The following is a 20,140-nucleotide window of genomic DNA, read 5'->3' on the forward strand; positions in this document are numbered from 1 at the left end:
GTCTGCCTCTTCTGCTGCCCACTCTGTCTCTGGTGAATCCTCTCACCCTCCTGCACCTCTGACCTGTACCCCAGGTCTTATATAAAAATAAATCTTTAGGGCCTCCCCGGTGGCACAGCGGTTGAGCGCTGGGTTGCGAAGCTGCCCGCGGCCTCTGCGGCGCTGGTTCGATCCCCAGCTTCTCCCCGGCCACCAGAGGAGGGTCCCACATGGCGCGCAGACCTCTCCTGCCGCCCGCTGCTCCCCTCAGCAGTGTACTTCGGTCCTTCTGCCTGCTCTGCTCCCCGCTCTGGCTCTGGTGAATTCTCTCACATACCACCCCCCCCCCCGCCCCGCGCTTCTGACTATACCAAGTGCTTGTATAAATAAATAAATAAATCTTTAAAAAAAAATAAGGCAATGAATGAATATATGACAGCGGCTCAGTATTAATTGCTCAACTCAACTTCATAGTTGGGAAGATTCAACTTGTCTTCATCTACTATTTAAAAAAAACAGCCACCTCACAGCCAGGTTCCTTGGGCATAATGTCTTTTCTGGTTTGTTTCTTTCAGTAGAAAAATGGTGGTTCAACTACAGATCAATGAGTGGGGGAGGGGGCACTGTTGATGATCCTAAGTACCTGCCTCATGTATTCACTGTGATTTAGCGTCCAAGAAAGTCCTCTGGTACCCCAACCATTCTGCATCTCCTGACTCCTCTTACTCTTTTAAGAGAACAAAGCTTTCATCCAAGAGAAAGCCACACTAAGATTTAAACACCATCCCACAGATCCTGAAAGAAGTGAGAGGGTCTGCCGAGACCAGGAAGAGAAGTTTGGAGAACTATCTTTGATCAGTTCCAATTTTGCCCAGAGCTTACCTAGATTTTAGACTACATATGGAGTATTAAAATTGGAAATTTGGGGTTTGAATTTCTATAAAGCCTAAATAAAGTGGCTTCTGGTTCACTTTCCCCTTACCCTCTACTGTGGAGAGCAAGAGTGAACAGCCTGATTAGGGACGCATCTCTGGGAACAGCACAAATGCAAAAGAGGACTTGCAAAGGGGGAAACTGTGCTTTTCTGTTTTAGGAAACCTGCTGACATAGGGAATGCTTCTGTTTTTCTGCAGAGATGCTGCCTTCAGTGGACAAAATTCAGCCACAATCAAGCTAATTGAATGCACAAATGTAATATTTTTCCAGGGCACCTCCAATTTAATGCTTGATGAAATCGTGTCTTTCGCATATATTTACAAAAGCTTTTCTTCATCCAGAAATGTCTGTTAAAATTGCTTATAGATGCTGAGATAGCAAATCACTCTTCTAATGTAATGAGATAAGTCATCTCTATAAACTTTGCTTGCTCAAATGTACTCGCATAAAAGAAATCAGGCTACAGGCTTTTTTCAATAAATAGAATGAACAACTAGAACTTGATGGCTGTAGCATGTTCTGCCTCATTGCTAAGGGATGTTTAAAATTGCTCCCTCTCTCTCACACACAGCAGAGTTTTCATTTTGGTAGTTGATGGAAAAAGGAGGTCAAATAAACTGATGTGGAAAAGCAGCCAAAGCCGTTTGTCAAAACGTGAGGAGAGGCCTGAAGATTGGAGTCATTTAAAGACTGAAAATTGATTTAAAAGATTTCTGTCCTCAAATCATTTTTCTTGCTAAATGTAGCCACTTTGTGAGCCTGGTTTTCCCTGCTTTAGCTATCTTTACTAATAATTTACACCATAGCAACTTCACATACTAGGAAGATTCACATGCCCAACCATGAGCCTAGTAAAGGGGTGCAAAGTTCAAGAGTCCATGGAAAAGATGAGACCTGGTGGGGCTTACCCATCTGTTTCCACAGAAGATTTGTCTTCTTAATCTGAAATCCAACTCTGTGACAAAGGTCTAATAGGCCGTCACACACACCTAGGCTCACTATATAAGGTCCGTATGAATTGCTACTCAGGTGATGCACTGCACAACTCCAGAGGCAATACCATTCACTTAGGCTACAGTGAAGGGTGATGTCTGGAGTTGTGTGGTGTAACATTTCTGCCCAACCCCACCACACAAGGCAGAGAAAAAATAATACGCCTGCTTGTTCACTCTTTGGTTGGTAAATTTCCATAAATACAGCATTGAACTGTATTAGAGGCACTACATTGCCTTTAAATCCCTCAAAAAATAAAAAATCAAAGTTCTTATGAGTTCACAAAATATTAAAACCTGCCTTGTGCCCTTTTCCTTCTCTTTGCAAAGTAAAACTGTTTGGGAGAAGATTCAAATCTCCAGATGGTTCTCTTTACTTCAAGAATCACTTTGGACAGCTTTACTGAGAACAGGCTAGAATCCAAAAGAATATGAGACCAAATTGCAAATGCCCTTTGTTAGTTTTGGAAAATGCTAGACAACCATTGTTCTATACAGGGAAGAGACAGCTGGCAGCCTTTGGAATGGTTTTCCAGGAGCCTCTCTTTTCCAATCTGCTCTTTGGACTTCCCTCATGCCTGCTGGAGGAACCCAAACAGCCAGATGAGCAGTCAGGCTGCCCTGGACAGTGTGGGAGCAGAAGCCTGCTCACAGCACTGCACAGACTTGCCTTCACCTTCTAACACCTTTCACTTGCCCCCAGAAACCCATGGTAATAAAGTCTAAATACTTCCTGAAACATTGCTCCTGACAGTCTCCCCTTAATCAATTCTGAGTTCAACACTATTGTGTAAGGTTAAATAGAAATGTCCTGTTTCTGACACAGTTCCTTGAACTTTGCCCCAAGCACACAGAAAAGTATATTTTGGAATTTAGAGCATCAATTCTAAAATGTATGAAGGATACACTTCCTTTTATGAGGCTTCCTCTAAAAGAAAGCTGTCAGCTAATTCAGACAGGTGAGTCCTAGAGATTTAGGCAAGATGTTATAAATTTCTGTAAATCATTAGAAACATTTGTTAAAAGAGTCCCCTCCCCCTTATCCCATTCCCATTTTGAGGCCACCACAGATGCTTATTTTCACCTAATTTATCTGTAGGAAAATGAGCAGATGAGGGGCCACTCTGGGATTTTCCTACCACAGGTTCCTCATCCCCTGGGCATACAGCACCACCCTGGGCATACAGCAGAACTCTCTATTACAATGAAATGTTCCCTACCTGAGCAGTCGGATATGCTGCTGCTAGCCCCAGTGGACATAGAGCATGTGAAACGTGAACAGCACATCTGAGGAGCAGAATTTGAAATTTCATTTCATTTAAATTAACTCCAATGTAAATCACCATTTTGACTACCATACAGCACAGTTCTAGAGCATTCTTTCTCCAGGGGACAGCCTTACCAACTGAACACAACCTTTAAATGTGTTTGATTTTTAAACAATTAAATTGAAAGGCAGCTCAACAAAGTGTTGCTGTGTAAAGTAAAAACTCCATTTATTTATCTGTTTATGACACAGTACACAAGATGCAAAGTGTTTCACATCATAGTTTCCTCTTCCAGCTCCTTGGAATGGTCATTTCATTCTCTAAAAGGAGAGACTAGACAAGAAAAGGCAGGCAATCTTCGGCTACTAAAATAAGGAGGGGGGCAATGCTAAGATGATCTTCACGGGGAGAGGCACAGGGGCTGTTAGCATAAGCTGATTTTTCTAGCTCTGTTAGCTGGAAGCCTAGAACGCCACTCCTGGAGGCTCGAGCTGCCTTGGCTTCAATCATCCCCACCGCACAGGTACAGCAGCGCCTTCTGGTAGTCGCCCTTGGTGTCTTGCTACAAATGGCCAAGGAGAAAAAAGAAATTCACTGTCAGGAAAAAGACCCAAACTCCACAATAACGTACAAGCAGGTCCAATGCAACCCAGCCTCCCCAAAGTTCACAAAGAGAAGACCTGTCCAGACACAGAAGCCTGGTGGGCCACATCCAAGCTCTCTTGGGTGAAACCCTCAGGGAGTGTGGCCTAGACTTTCCAGTCATTGTTTCACCAGGGCAGGCAGAGCACAGGGGAATTGACATAGTAAGTGACTAGAGCCCAGGAGCCCCACCTACTGCTCTGAAGGCAGTGAGGTCCAAAAACCACCACTTTTCTCCCAGGCCTTCATCCCCCCAAAGAGGATGGGTTCTTTCCTGTCTCCTTGTGCTTTTTTCATGGATTCTTAAGGTCATGTGAGAGAAGCGGGTGAGGTGAGAAAACAATGACTGAGTCTAACTGGTCCCTAGATTTTAAACATATATCCCAATAAACTTGGTATACTAAACCCACCTCTAAATTCACCCCTGGTGAGCACTGATGTGCCTTTGGAAATGCCAGCATCTTTTACAAAGAGGAGCTGCATGCCCATCAGAACAACACACAGTGGTAACTATGAAGGCAATCATTCCTCATATATGGGACAGAGAGAGACCAAGTGGCCGGAAAAGATGGGAGTTCTGAGGAACTAAATGTTGTCAGACCAATCACAGAGGATTTCTCAAGAAATGGAACTAAAATAAGATGTAAAATTTAACTGATAAGTGTCTTCAGAATGTCAGTAAGTCTTACAGGATCATCATCACGAATACCAATTATCACTGTAGAATAGCAGATGCGAGGTACAGAAAATATTTGCCTGATTCTTTTGCGTCCAGGACACATCGAAAAGGGCGCTTTCAAAATAAATTCTTGATGTCTGATAACTAGATCTCTTTCCCAGTGAATGAAGGACAGATAATCACCATCCTGTCAGCGTTCTACAGGCCACCTGCCTCTGGATGGTAAAGCAGAGCCAACATTGCCCTGGGGCACATACCTGGATGTAGGAGTACAGAGACTTGCCGTAATTTTTCTTGAATTCAGACCTGATTTTCAACATGTCCACTTCACTGCGGGAGACCATGATTCTAATCAGGACCTTATCACGAGCTGCCTTGCCCTGAAAGTCAAGTTGATGTTCCAAGTTACGATTCATTGACAACATGAATCATTAAAAAAAGAATCAGTCGGGGAGGCCTCCCCGGTGGCACAAGGATTTATGCCTCAGCACTATGAAGCTATCAGCAGCCACTGCAGCACAAGTTCAATCCCCAGCCAGGGAGCTAAACCACATGGAGCAGCATACCTCTCCTGTCTCACCTGCTGCTCCCCTCAGCAGAGTATTTCAGTAGAGCTGCCTATTCTGCTCCCCACTGTGTCTCTGGTGAATCCTCTCACCTGCCACACTTCTGGCCTAGACCCCAGTTCTTGTATGCTTAAATAAATAAAAATAAATCTTTTTTAAAAAAGAATCTGATAAGTTTTCTTGCACATGTAACTGATCTGGGTTCCTGAGGGTATCCTTTAAGAGACTGCTAAGGTAACAGTGATACCACCCCTTTAAGAAAAATTATCATCTTGGGAAATTCCAAACACATTAGGAAGAAATTAGCACAAGCCCCCACTCTGTGCATTCAATAAATGTGTACTGAGCACTGACTACAGCAGGCTCAGTTCAAGAAGTATGCAAGGTTACCCATGTAACAAAACCCTCCCAGCTCTCAGAGCACATGCCTGGGCCATTTTCATCATGGCCTGGGCAATTTTGACAAGGACACCGAATTCACTTGCAGTAGCCTCTTGGCCTCTGGCCAAGGAATAGTCATAGAATCTGTGGCTAGATGAGAGAGGCAGTGTGCACAAGGGGGTGATACAAGAAACAGTGGAAGAGCCTAGAAACTGAAAAGCACAAAGCACATATGAGGTGTAAAAAAGGGGATGAGATTGTGAGAAGAGATGGTCCATTTCAAGGTGAGTCGCAGAGCTGGCTGTGTAGTCAGATCATTCCAGGTTCAAATCTAGTTGTGTAACCTTAAGCAAGCTGAAGCTTTCTAAGCTCCAGTCTCCTTGTGTATAAAGGAAACAACAACACAAGCCTGACAGGTTTTTGGATAATGATTTACAGGAAAGCAAGTAACACAATGTCTGCTGCATAGTGGCTGCTTAATAATCGTTCTCTTCCTGGCTTATTTTACTCTGGGCTATAAGGAAGGACTCACTGAGAAGTTGGAGCAGCAATCACACACGATTACCATCTGGCATTCTCTCCCAGGCTGGCACTTTATTTTCTACCTACACCACCTCATGCTCGAATAGTTGGGAGAGATAGAGGAGAGATTTGTGGTTTTCTCATCTGTCAGACACCACAGCTGACTGGGGCCCCTGCATTTAGATAGTGGGACCTTCCTTTACCCTCTAGTCAGGCAGACATAGTTTGAAGTGCAAAAAAAATAGGGCCTAATGTGGAAACAGATCTCTCAGTCAATGCTCCTTACCTTCAAGGCATCATACAGTCGGCTAGCAAAATACTGGGGCTTGTTCTTAATACACTGGACTGTGAAGAAAAAAAAGGGGTCAGTGGTTCATCTTCTCCTTTCTCCTCCACCAGTGAAAGGCAAGGCCCTGCCCTGTGTCCAAACCACATGACAAAAATGGCCTGTAAAATGGGGAAGACTAAAAGAAAACCATGGACCCCCTGAGACAGAGCTCCACAGTGTTTAAACCAGGGTATTCTGAGGGCTAAAGAAATGGAAGTAGCATCGATTTCCCTTTTCTTCCTTTGTTATCTTACTCCTCCCAGGCACCTCTCTATTCTACCAATTTAAGCCCTTCTTTGGTTTTATCTCTTAAATGTATACAGATTATAAACCACCCAAATCACATACAGAAGAAGCTACACCTCCCAAACACACTTGAAGTAATAGAATGGACACATATTACTCTGCTTCAGTACAGTTCTCTGAAATCTGATTCCCACTAAGGATGGGGGTGCATGCTTGCTTACCCAGGTTCAGGAAAGCATTTTCCAAGTCTCCTTTGACCTCCTTCCTGATGCTCTCCTCCATATCATAAGGGCTGTAGCTCTTGTACTTATCAAATACTGAGGAAAGGCAACAATATCATTATAACAGAGCCACTAGTCAAAGATGTCTATGATTACCCAGAGTTGTTACACACCATGATTTAAAAAACAAAAATCAAAACGAGGATGCTCACAGCATTTTTAGGGGTGAAGAGATGCCATGAAGGACCAGAACTGACATTACTCCAGTTTGCCAGGCACCTGGCTGGTGTCATTGCTCAGGTCACATAGTCTGATGACCTCCATTTCCCTGTGGAACCCATTCTATCTGGAAGCTATGAGAAATAGTACGAAGCACTCAGCCAAGTTCATTACTTAACCAATATGGCAACATAAAAAGATCCTCAGACAAGAAGGAGCAGGGAACCAAACAGGGAAAATACTTAGGAGAAAGATCCAAAATGGGAGAGAAGGGTGTATGGATGTGGTGAGGCTTGGGAGTGTAATGTGGAAAGTGAACTTTTTCCCAACTGACCCTACCTCCTACATAGATACCCACTTGGCCTGCCTGACAGAACCATTCATTTCAACCCAGGCTCTAAGACCTAAGACCTCTGAGCCAAGCACCCACCTTTCTGGAGGTGACTCACACTCCGCTCGGTCATGATGCTGATCCACTTGGGGACATCGGTTCCTTTCCTCTTCACCCCAGCATCATAGAGATCCTACAAGTGCAATCAACCAGGAAAGTTAGTCATACAATCTAGAGCAATCTAGAGCAAGGTCATAAAAAAGGTCATGCAGGAAAATCCAAAAACCTATATACTCAAAATGAGAAAGAATGACTGCAGAGATATGTAAAAATGAATTATTTAGGTCAAAAGTTTTCATCTCAGACAAAGAAGGACACCTAAACAGTCACTAGAACATCCAACCCACCTCTCCTTTTAAAAAAGTAAGGCAGTGGGCCTCCCTAGTGGCACAAGGGGTTAAGCATAGCACTGTGAAGTAATCCGCAGCCTCTGCAGCACAAGTTAGATTCCCAGCTGGCCAGGGAGCTACCCACATGGCACAACAGACCTCTCCTGTCTCACCCGCTGCTCCCCTCAGCAGTGTATTTCAGTCAGTCTGCCTGTTCTGGTCCCTACTCTATCTCTGGTGAATCCTCTCACCCCCACCACCCCGACCCCGCACCTCTGGCCTGTACCCCAGTTCTCATATGCATAAATAAAATAAATCTTTATAAATAAATAAACAAATAAATAAAAAATAAGCTAGTGGTCTACTACTGAAGGAGCCAGGGCTCAGGTGCCCACTCTCAAGCTTCATAGAGACAAAGGGAATGACAGGGCTGGCAAAGGAGCCAGGTCAACCTTACTTTCAATTTCTGGAAAATGAAATGGCTCCAAGTGATGCTAAAAATGGCAGGGAGGGAGGGTGGAAGGTAGAAGGCTTATGCAAGGACAGGTACTCATTCAGTGACCACCCACCATATGGGAGTAGCAAAATCTAATATCTATTATTTCTTGACCTACTAAAAGTGCTCTGTGACATATACTGAATTTTTAAAACTAAAATGAATTTAATTTTATTCTGCAGCTCTTATGAAATGTTTGAGGCAAATGTTGACCCTCTGGAAAAGCCATACTGTTTATAATAATCTGAATCAGCTTAACAAATAGTTCTCAGTGGTTGTAGGCTAGAGCCCACAAAAGCTCTATTGATCCAGAATATACCACCCTTGCTGCCTACCCTTCTCCCCGACTACAGAGGGCAATAAGAGTTCTTGTCCCTGGCTGTGCCTCCACCATCTTCTTCTTCTTCCCCAGGTTATTCTTTAGCAGCAAATGCACACCAGTGTGCATGGCTGTATCATACCCTGCAGAAGCAGGTACTTTCATAAAAGCAAAACCTGAGTATGTGAGTTAGGTATTGATCCTGTAATGGATACCAGCAATATAGGGGAATTCCTTTTAAAAAACCATTGCTCCCAGAAAGAAAAAACGAAACCCCCATTTTTTTTAAACTACTCGCTTCCTAAAGTGGAGCCTATTTGCTCTCTGCCAGTAGGCTATACATAGCGATTCATATCTAACGGATGAGTATGACAGAAGGGACAGCATGTGAATCCCGAGATGATGCCATAAAAGCTCCTGGTTTCCCGCATGCTTTCTTTCCTGGATCACTCCCTCTGGACACTCCCCACTGCCATGTGGGGAGGACACATAAACATCTCTGCAGAGAACCCCATGTGGGGAGACATGAGGGCCTCCTGCCAACAGGCATCTGGTAGGCCATCTTGGAAGTAGACCCACTAGACATCTCTGGGCCCTCTGACTTCAGCTCTGGCCAACAACTTGTCTGTAATCTCACAAAAGGCCCTGAGCCACTCCTAATTGCTGACCCACAGCAACAGAGTAAATGTCTTAAGTGTAAGTCTTAAGTTTAGAGGTAATTTGTCACAAATGATAGGTTATTATTATATAGACTATGTATCCAGAGACTTGCCAAAATATAGAAACTCAAACCAAAAAAGCTTAGCACTTACCCGGGCATCTTGGTCAATCAGTTCATAATCAATGACAGAGCCCTCCTCTGCCCTTCTACCCTACAGGAAAAAACAGAAGTTAAGAACATCAAATATATTTTTTGGTAAACTTTAGAAGTGAAAACTGTTATTTTCCCTCCCACTCATATGTCATTATTTAATTTACTGATAAATACCTACTTAAAATTTTTCTTCACGCACCCTCCCAAAAAAGTTAATGATACTTAGTTTCTTCCCTCAGAGAGCTTACAATCCAGATGGAGAAACTGCATGGAACAAATGATAAAATAAGTAATCGATGGCTCTGAGAAGCCTTGAAATGCAAGTAAAGGAGAAATCTGCCAGCGAGTACAGTCAGCAGTATATGAACAGCAGCTTATGGCTGAAGTACAGCTTAAAGGATGAGGAGGCAGAGACTAGAATGGGGCAAGGAGGGTACACTGCACACAGGACGACCACAAAGATGGAGGCCAGCAGGCTGGTGGGGAGTGAGGAGCTGCCCAGCTGGAGCAGAGGGTAAACAGAATGAACTACTCGGGAGGAAGATTAGGTTAGCAAGGGCCAGAGCACAGATGACTTTTAAAGTCAATTGAAAGTCTGGAATTGATGCAGAAGAAAAGGGTTTTGATCAGGGGAGTAAAATGGATCTCAAAATCATAAGTGGTGGTGCTGCACAGAGTAGGTGGGAGACAGGAGAGCTGAGGAGTGGTACAGTCTTGTTGCAGTAGTAGAAACGAGAGCAGAGAGCACATTAATCAAACACTTCATCAGGATTCCCAGAGAAAATTATTTGTCTCCCTTCCCCTGCCATTGGCACTAAACTGCACACTGGTCAGAATTCATACTCAGAAGGAAAATTCTTTTCATCCACATTGACATGTTAACATTAGCAAACAAACAAAGACCCTCTTCTCAAGGAATAGGACTATGTGGCAAATCCTAAGAAGTGTAAGCAGGTGAAAGAAACAAGAGCACCACATCCCACTGGGTCCTATGTGACCATGGATAGAGGCAAAATAACCTTTCTGGGTCATGTGACCAGGGCTGGCACATAAACCCATACCAGGACTTCACAGCCACCTATTCCTCCTCTGGGCCCCAAAGTCCATTTGACCATGCAGTTTCTCAGGATAAGAAATCCTATTATAGAAAAAATGACAGCTCGCAGTGATAGTGCAGACCCACTGTTGGAAATGCAGCTGAAATTTCTGATGCAGGCAGAGGAGACTGAGTTAATTCCCAAGTTTAAATGAGATATGTGACTTGCGTTGGGAGGGACAAGGACAAAGATATAAACCAGAAACCAACCTTTGCCAGGGCAACCATCAGCTTGCGGAAGTCACCAGAAGTGTCAGAAATAATGTCCTTCTCCAGATCTGTCTTGTACACTTGGAAAACAACACACCTGGTTTTACCTTCCTGCCTATGCAGTCCATCACACATCCCAAACACCCCCTGCCCCACTACATCTCTGAAAGCAGAAAGAACAGTGGCAGTATGAATATATCTGCCCAGGAGAGGGTGAATTCTCTAGAATGATTTTACTTCATAAAACCAAAGCCAGTGCCATTATCAGTGACAAGGGACAGATGGGGCTCGATAAAATCAGCGCTCCTCAAGCTCATCTTTGATAAGTTACCTTTTGTCACTAAAATACTGGCTTCCAATTTTCTTGACAAGGAAAACTCATTTTGAACACCAAAAAATGTGGAGGACTACAGACACACACACACCTCCACACCCCCACACCCACCCACACACACCCACACACCCACCCCTAGTATACTTCATTATCCACTGAATAACAAAATGCATAGAGGCAAAAACTAGTAAGAATTCAATAATACTTTAGAATAAATTTATATTTTATTATTCAAAATAGCATCTATATTGAAATATAACACATACACATATAAGCTGCCTTCTTTATCCTTCCCACAGTCTCCTATTCCTCCCGTTAGATATATGTCCATGTGTCCTTTGCCACAATCATACATTGTCGAGTGCAAACCTCTTAAGCAGAGCCACCCAATAAATGAAATCCACGTATAATACATTCTACTATTATCCATCAGATCTTTCTTTTCTTTTCTTCTTGTCTATCCTTTTGTAAAAGTTCTAATTGATGCTAATAATCAAAACTCAGCCACAGGAGGTGGAGGAGAGGAATTTGGACCACAGCAGCCCCTGGTCCATCTCTGCAGTCCAGATAGCAGGCATTTCTGCATAGGTAATCCAGGCATCTGACCCCAAGCACTAACCCAGGTAGCCATGATGTGATCACAGAAACTGGTCTGAGGAGATGCATCACAGAATAGGGCTACTCACTTTCCTTGTAGACTCTGTTAATTTCCTGTAGCTCCTGGTTTGTCCTCGAGCAAATGATCTCAATGAGGGACTCCTCATCAGTTCCCAGACCCTAAAAGCCAAGCAGCACAGACATCAGCAGGGAAAGTCTTCTTGGTCCTTAGCCCTCTTCCCTAACCTCAAGCAGGTAAATTGCAAGCATGGATAAGAGCCACTAGCATGCTCCTTTCTACATTCCTACTGAGGGGTCTGTATTACATTCCTCAGCACAAAGTAATGTTATTTTCCATTCCTTTAACACATGCTTTTCAACAATATACCATGGCATAAGTGACACACCTGAGCTCAATTATATATACGGAAGAGACAGCAATGCACCAAAATGTTTCCTTTTGGTGATGGTCTTATAAAATGTATTAACTTTTTTTCTTCTTCTTAATTTTGGTTATTTTTCAATTTTTATAAAAATCAACCATTATTTTAATAGATGGAAAATAAATTTTCTTCATTAAACAGTTCTAGTCAGTAATTTAAAATAAAGGAATACAGAAATTTTATGTTATTGCCTGCTACCAGTATTATTAGTTTGAAATGAGACTTTTTTTTTAACCAGGGAAAGGTGTAGCTAAGATAAAATTTTTAGCTTCAGATCTTTGAAATGTAAAATTGGGTTAATGTTAAAAATTTCATTCTTGTACTTCCATTTTTGTTTGATTACTATGCATTCTCCAGGCATTTTAGGGAAGCAAGAGGATATAATGAACTGTCAAATAAATCCAGACACCAACACTTTATTAAGGAATAAGAATTTGATGGCGATGTATTCAAATTTAATATATACACTTTTGAGTGTGCCAGAGAGCTTGAAAGGACTCAATGAAACATATATTTCAAAGCTAGCTTCATGATCAAAGTCAAGATTTAATAATCATCTTCTAATACTTGCCTTCCCGAATATGGAAGTATTACTTTGAACTAAGTAGAATTACAACTGTTTAAAATGTAAATCAATTACTAGGTGTTAATACAATAAGAAACGTACTTTTCCACATGAAAAGTATGTAACCTATTAATTAAACTTAATAGAGATTATATGTCTCTGAAAAAGTGGTTTGTGTAATATTAGTTAAGCCTCAGGTTAATGGTTAATTTTGAATTTCATTCTTAATCTAATCTATGAGCCAATGTCTCCTCCTCACAGATTTTAATCATGATCTGTAGAGGTTCTGACAAAGTCAAAATTTCTTCCTTTCTTACCCAAAAGTCCATACAGCATTCTACACAAAGGTTATAGAATGACTATCAAGGCCTTTAAATATTTTAGGGGGTCAATGTTTCTCTCTCAAGGACGATAAAAATATAGTCTAAAAGCAATTCATGCATTAGAAGAAATGATATATCCTGACATTGTTGAAAGGTAAAACAAAAATAGCAACATAAGATTTTTTTTTCTTCCTTCAATTGGTATCTCAGGGCTGATATAAGGAATTCTAATAGTGTTTTTATCTCTACATTCAAAGATAACCTTGGCAATTTCTAAAACTAGGCCTAAGCTTTCCACAGATTGGTCACAATTTCTATCACAAGGGTAACTTCTGCAGTAACATATGGCAGATACTGCTACTGGTACTGTCAGGAGTCAACACATTTTTTTAAAGCATAGTTCAGTTGATGTTACTTCAGTTTTATGGATTTCAGAAGGGCATTCTACTGTGAGAGCTAATGGAAGAGCTGGCACTAGGTCAAAGATTTAGCAGTCAAAGCTTCTTTCATTAGACCCAATTGCATAAAATACAACAAGTGAGTGATTGTTCAAATAGGTCCAATTTAAGTCACTAATACCTAGTAACAGATATTAGTAACAGTTACAGTAAAACCACAGGAACACAACTAAGTGAATTCTTGATGAACATAGGATAAAGTGATCTGAACTAATGATAGGCAGAAGACACCTAGAAGGGCCTATTTCATCCACAGTTCCAGAGGTCCCAAGACTCAGTTTTCAGGACCATTCTTTTTATTGAGCAGAATCATTAAGTTTTGTTGACAGTTTATCATTTTTTAATTATACCATCCCTAAAATATAGCCTACTTAGGAAACTGAGGAGGTTCACTTAAATACATGAAGCACAGCTTGGGCTAAAGTGTAGAACTGAAGGAAGAAAAGAGATTCCACAACAAATCCTTTAGCAGCCCTATCAAGTTCTGGGCCCTGAAAGGTCCGGTGCATGAAGCTGCCTCACTCTCTGGAAAAAGGGATAGCAACTGAACTGTGACATTAGCTCTGATGAAAGACTTAGAGCTGGGTCTCTTCATAATTCAGCAACAGTGGCATCACAAAAAAAACACTCAGAATTAAAAATACCAACTATAGCATCTCCCCACTATTTTGGAGGTTTTCCCCAGTTCCATCAGCAGAGGGCAATATCAGATTATTCTAAGTGTGACAAGCACATACTTTGAAAAGGGTTCTCTGCTGTAAAATACATGTTTGTCCACCTATTACATTTATATAATAATTGATGTCTTAGGTATGGTGGTTTCCAACCTGGAATTTTTACTATTCTCTAAATTCCATGTTCAAAATAGCTTTGCAAAAGAAAAACAAAAGATAACATATGTGTTATACTTTCAACAAAATACAGGTTCCATTCACCGTCTGAAATCACCCTTCATATGCACTTCAATATTCTGATTTTCAATATTCTGATAAAGGGGAGGTCAGAAGAAGAAATACCCAATGGACCATTGGTAGAACTTGTCAGCTTCACTTAACAAAAGCTATGAGTTTTACTTTTGCCTTAATATCACAACAACTCTTTTTTAAGGAGGAAGTGTAATCAAGGAAATAGTTTTTCCAAATGGTATTCGAATTGCCCAGGTGCCAAGCAGTAGCAGCTGGTAACTGACTTCTCAGCATCATGAAATTTCTTTACAGTCATAAAAAAAGTAATTGAAATATTTTTGGTACAAATTCTGAGACTTATAGCTTCAGTTCATTCAAAAAAAAAATGGTTCCAAATGAGAATCCAACAAAACTGAAAATCACCTAATTATACTCAGAAAGCTGTAATTCACAAATATTAATGGCAAATTTGACAGAGATTGCTTCTCACATGTGTTTACCTTCATGGAGGCTTTCAGCTCCGAGGCGTCATACTGAGCAGGTGTTTTCAATAGACCCAAAATCACCGTCTCCAGGTGGCCGGACAAGGCTGACTTCAGTGCTGATGCAAGTTCCTTCAGAAAGACAGGCAAGAACATGGGAAATGTGGTTGGTATCTAACATTCATCTTAAAACTGGTGAGTAGAACAAAAGGGTGAGGGATCTGTTTCTATAGCAGGTTAGGATTGTTTGACCACTTTGAATTGTGGTCAACTATCATCACCTGCATTCCCTTCAATAGAATCAGATGTCAAAAACAGAAAGCTGAGACTTCTAACAAGCTCCCTAAAAATCCAAACTGCTTTGGCCTTCTCCCCAGTCATTAAAAGGAAACCAGAGAAGCATGTAATTCCTCAGAAAGCTTGGAGTTTGAGCACAATACACTTGCAGCTGACAATAGTCCATGAAAGACAGGGTGCTTTCTGGGGTCAAGGCCCCTGGTGAGAAGGAGGTGGTTCAAGTAACTCCAAGGAAGCTGAAGCCTCGGGGCCCGTTGATACTCTCTGCTCAAAGGTATTCATGCAGCTGGGTCAAGGGTAGCTCTTGAAAGTCTCCAGGAGTTACTAGAGGCAAGAAGTGGGTTCATGAAGCTTCCCTTTGCAAGACAACAGAACAGAACAGCTGTTATCTATATCATACTGCGGTCCTCTCTATTGATAGAGATGATAATGAACTGACACTCCAATTGCCCCCTTAACTTCCCTGCTGCATATATTTCTTAAGGGTTTCACTGTTACCATTAACACAGATTTTAAGTCAGAGGGTAAAGTCATCACCCAAGGATATAGACAGATAACCCAACTTAGTGTGGCTTTTACAGATTCTTCCTCATGGATTAAATTTCCTACAAATCATGGGAACTGGTGATGACTGAATTCTGTTGTGATTATTATCTTCTTCCTTTCCACCTTTCCCCTCCCCTTTTCTTACTGTCTTGCTTTCTAGTAGCCATGGCATCTACAATGTTTAGCCCCGGCAGGCAGCTAAAAGCTGATGTGTAACCTATTTCAGAGAGAATCTTCTCAAATCATTCACAGCTGCTGAGAATTGAGATGGCTCTTATAATTATCTGCCCAAACTCTTTCACCACCTACTTTCTCCTGCTTCCCAATGTCCAATAACATACAGCATGCATGTTACCACACCATGCTCTTCAGATGTATGTTACCACACCATGCCCACCACCAAAGCACCATGATCTTCCATCATAGTCCATAGGAACCCCGCCTTTGCTCCCCACTGCCCATCATCCCTCTTTGGTAGCCTCAATTCTATACTCAGATTTCTAGGGTTTGTTTTGGCTCGGTGTAGGGTAAGGAAAAATGTCAGGCTTTTCTGCCTTCCCGCCATCAGGATAGATGATGGATCCTTGCGGTCCTGAATGCATGCCTGATGGCGGGCACCTGGAGTAGGGTGTGGGCATAGGTGGATGAGATTCACCTGGGCTAAGACTGGGCTTTTAAGGACGGCATCATGAGGACGCCAGTAGAAGCCGAGAACAAACAGAAGCTGAGAGAGAAGCAGAGAACGCTGGAGAGTCCAGATAGAGTGAAGACTTGCTGGGGGCTGGGAGGACTGCCAGCCTCCTGGCCCCCCAGCACCCCTGCCTGCTGTGAACCTGGTAATCCCAATAAAAGTCCTGCAAAAACCACTGAGGATTCTGATTCCTCCTTTACCCGGTCTGTTGGATCATAGAAAACTGTGGCCATTCCTGACCCTACACTTGGTTTTGTCTGTTCTCTTGCTTTGTTTCTCTATATTCCACAGGCGTGAATTTATCCAGTATTTGTCTCTCTCCTTCTGACTTATTTTGCTTAGCATAATCCTAGTAGGGGATTTAAAAGTAACACCTTCCAACCATAGCACCAAGTTTCCGATTTCTAACTTTGAGATCACATCATTCCAAACTGAGTCTACCCAGGACACTCCCTTCCACCCAGTTTCCCAAACCTCAAATAGCAACTGGACACTTACTGACTTCTTCCATTTCTATTCTGAACTTCATTTGGGCGTTCAACTTCCTGCTTCGCCTAACATCTAGCAGAGGACTTTACACTAAACACAAACTCCAAAGATGCTTGATAAATACAACATACATAACTAGTTGGAGAAACCTGGCATTTGGCATTAGCTTGAACGTGAGATGTTCAGGGGCCTCCCTGGTGGCACAAGGGGTTAAGCACAGCACTGTGAAGCTATCCACAGTCACTGCAGCACGAGTTTGATCTCCGGCCGGCCAGGGAGCTTACCCACTTGGCACAGCAGATCTCTCCTGTCTTGCCTGCTGCTCCCCTCAGCAGTGTATTTCAGTTAGTCTGCCTGTTCTGTTCCCTGCTCTGTCTCTGGTGAAACCTCTCACCCCCTGCACCCCTGGCTTGTACCCCAGTTCTTGTAAGCATAAATAAATAAATCTTAAAAAAAAAAAATGAACACGAGATGTCCAATCCATCTTCTCAGCTCCTCTCATACTAACTCTGCCCTTCCTGTTCAAATTCATCATCCAGGCAGCCTGGGCCCACAGACCTAAGTTCTCTGCAGTACAGGATTTTCTTCTTTATTATGCAAACAACTCATTTGAAACAATAACACCTGGCTGCCAGGATTTCCTTCAGAAATTATCTCAAGTAGTTTATGTATTCTGTAAAAGATGACAATTCTCCTTGGCCCAAGTGAGAGATATCAAGAATCAAGAGAATGCTGGCAGTGCCCCACAATTATCAAAGCCCATGAGGCCAGCAAACCCCACGAAGATTCTGATACTATCTTCCCTCCAACAGGGTATATGAGTGCTTTGTTCTCCATTAATCTAATTTGTAATCAAGATATGAGCTTCTGTGTTTCTGGGTACACTGAGGTGTATGCACTCAAATGTGTTCCCAGATCACACTCTGCATATGACAGCAGAAAAAGCCATTATAGGTATACTCTCCAAAGAGGTGGGCCTCCTGCTCCAGCTGAAACTTGACTCTACCAGTTTACTGTCCTTTTGGGAAACTGGGCAAAGCATCCTCCTTTATACCTTACTACAAAAGATGACAATAAGTACTGTTGAGAAAAGCACTTTAATGTACATGAGATAAAGGAAGTCAGATGCTTTGCAATTTATGTCTTTTCCTATGTTTTGAAGAGGAGGAGGAAACTGTAGCAGTTTTTGACCTATAACCCCCAGGACCCTGGGCATCATGTCAACTCCAAGAGCAGAAATATCTTTTTCAGTCTTCCCAGCTCACCTCCACTGTGGTTGTAAGTGAAAGCTGTAAGTCAAATGGGAGCTGCAGGAAGCCACGCTTACTGCACCATCCAGGAATAAATCAAAAGCTTTTAATAGCAAGAAGCTAAAAATAAAGCAGTCTATTCTTAAAAATAAAATATCCCAACACTGCGACAAAATAACGGATGAACAAGCACTGGTTTGTTCCTTCACCACTAGTGGATAAACAAGGAGAAAAGCACATAAAGCCCCTTTAAGCAGCAGGAGCATGGCACACTGAAGATAGTCTGGTAAACCAAACAAACACTAACTAAGCCTGTTCATCACTAAGCTCTCAAGAATTCAAGTGTATCTTTTAAGAATGAAGAGAATGTGTCAGGATCAACACTCAGAGGAGACTAGTGTCCTAAGATTAAATTAGAAACGTTTTATCAAGAGCCAGCAGAAGTCATTAAGATGAAATGAGTTGCCACATGTACAGAATTATATGCCTGGCATAAATTAAGCATTCAATAACCGTTACCTATTGTCATTATTGCTTATTCCTTTCTAGTTTCCCATTCCCAGAATCGCTCCCACCGCATACTTTGAGTTGGAGGAGGACATGGTGTTTAAATATGAGCTACAAGGACTCCAGGGGCTGTGAGGGGTGATGGGGAGCAGGGGTGATTCTTACAAGGATATAAGAAGAAAATCTTGCACGCCCAAGGATTACAGAAGGCTCTTGCTCACAAGAGCCAGAATTCATGAAAACAAAAACTTATGGCTGAAGAAATAAAGTCAACAAGGAATGCTCTCCATCCCTGAAATTGCTTGTACCTTTTTGGTCCTTCTCTGGTAGGTAAAGGCAATATCCTGTCTCTGTTCATTGCTGCGGTTGGTCAAAATGTTAACGATGGTGACTTCATCCACACCTATGGAAATACAAGTTGTGAATAATTACTCAACCATTTGCTCTCATCCTTTGGGCTTATATAGAAGATTTTAAATGTAAGATTTCATGTACTGATTTTCAAACTGAAATACCAGGAGATCAAGATTTGCTCTGTCTCTTTTCGTCAGCGCCCTCTACCCAACATATACATGCTCTTATGTTTTTTTTCTAACAGCCTCAAACCTCAAGCCTAAGTAGACTTTTTAAATATTTGCTTTTTTAAAAAAACATTTTACTCATAAATTGGTTTCTGACATCAACAGTGGGAGGTGTGTTCATATGGCTTTGGCAGTCAGATGGAACAACAAAGATTTAGGAGGATTTCAAATGAGGGTCCCCAAATTGCCATTTAACTGGGATTTAATACACAGTGACTGTGAACTGAATTAATAGAGATAATTATTTATATTTATGGCAAGACTACAGCTATATAAGCAACTAGGTATAATTTCTATAATTATAGAAACTGTCATGACAAATGAGTCAGAGTTAATATGGCAGTTGTATTTTAATAGCATAATTGATTAATACAATTGTTACTTATTGAAGACTAAATTGTTTTGTAAGGAAAATAAACGTTCCACTGCTTTTAATCTTCAATAGGCAATTTTAATAATCAATTTTACAACTTTATTAAAAAGAGTAAGTGTTTTAATCTAAATTAAATCTAAATTGGGAGTTTTGAAGTACCACTACAATATTTTAGTACCTATTTTAATTGGAACATGTGTATTTACAAAGATAAGCAATGCCTCCTGGTATATGAAAGTTTCCAATTTTATATCAGAAATACTCCTAACGTGCCATTTAGCTTAAAGGATGATTTTAAGAATTCAGAAAGTGAAAGGCCGCTCTCCTGACTGATTATGAACTTTGTAAACCACAACAGCTTGGCCTAAAGGAAATCCGAGGAGTCCCAAAGCAACAGAAAGTCAGAACTGCGCTGCTGCTTTAAGGAACTGACAACAACTCACCACCTCAGCTCTCAAGCATGTGGAAAGGTCAAAAAGGATAAAGTTAGATTTTCTAGGTATAAAAATAAGTGCTTAATACAAATAATCATTTCAAAATGAGTTCATACCAATATGTTAGTCAGCACCTATGACTTTAGGTACTTTAGGTACAAGTGTCAATAAACCCACTTGCTATCAAGATTCATCAGTTTAAAAGATGCTTAGCTCAGCATTGTATATACT

At 41.6% G+C, this 20,140-nt stretch overlaps 1 protein-coding gene across 1 annotated transcript in view; it reads right to left on the reverse strand.

Annotated features, from left to right (window-relative positions):
• Nucleotides 1-3,506: 3,506 nt before the first annotated feature.
• Nucleotides 3,507-20,140, reverse strand: part of ANXA2 (annexin A2) — a gene marked incomplete at its 5' end in the record, with an annotated part of 31,281 nt that continues 14,647 nt past the window's right edge. Inside the window, 10 exons of the mRNA XM_084239810.1 lie at nt 3,507-3,737; nt 4,754-4,876; nt 6,252-6,310; nt 6,761-6,856; nt 7,410-7,503; nt 9,327-9,386; nt 10,635-10,714; nt 11,655-11,745; nt 14,760-14,873; nt 18,830-18,924. Of these exons, the coding sequence (XP_084095936.1) occupies nt 3,678-3,737; nt 4,754-4,876; nt 6,252-6,310; nt 6,761-6,856; nt 7,410-7,503; nt 9,327-9,386; nt 10,635-10,714; nt 11,655-11,745; nt 14,760-14,873; nt 18,830-18,924 (872 nt within the window). The 3' untranslated portion in view covers nt 3,507-3,677. The remainder of the gene's footprint in view (nt 3,738-4,753; nt 4,877-6,251; nt 6,311-6,760; nt 6,857-7,409; nt 7,504-9,326; nt 9,387-10,634; nt 10,715-11,654; nt 11,746-14,759; nt 14,874-18,829; nt 18,925-20,140) is intronic.

This window comes from Talpa europaea, assembly GCF_964194135.1.
Source record: "Talpa europaea genome assembly, chromosome: 8".
Lineage (NCBI taxonomy): Eukaryota > Metazoa > Chordata > Mammalia > Eulipotyphla > Talpidae > Talpa > Talpa europaea.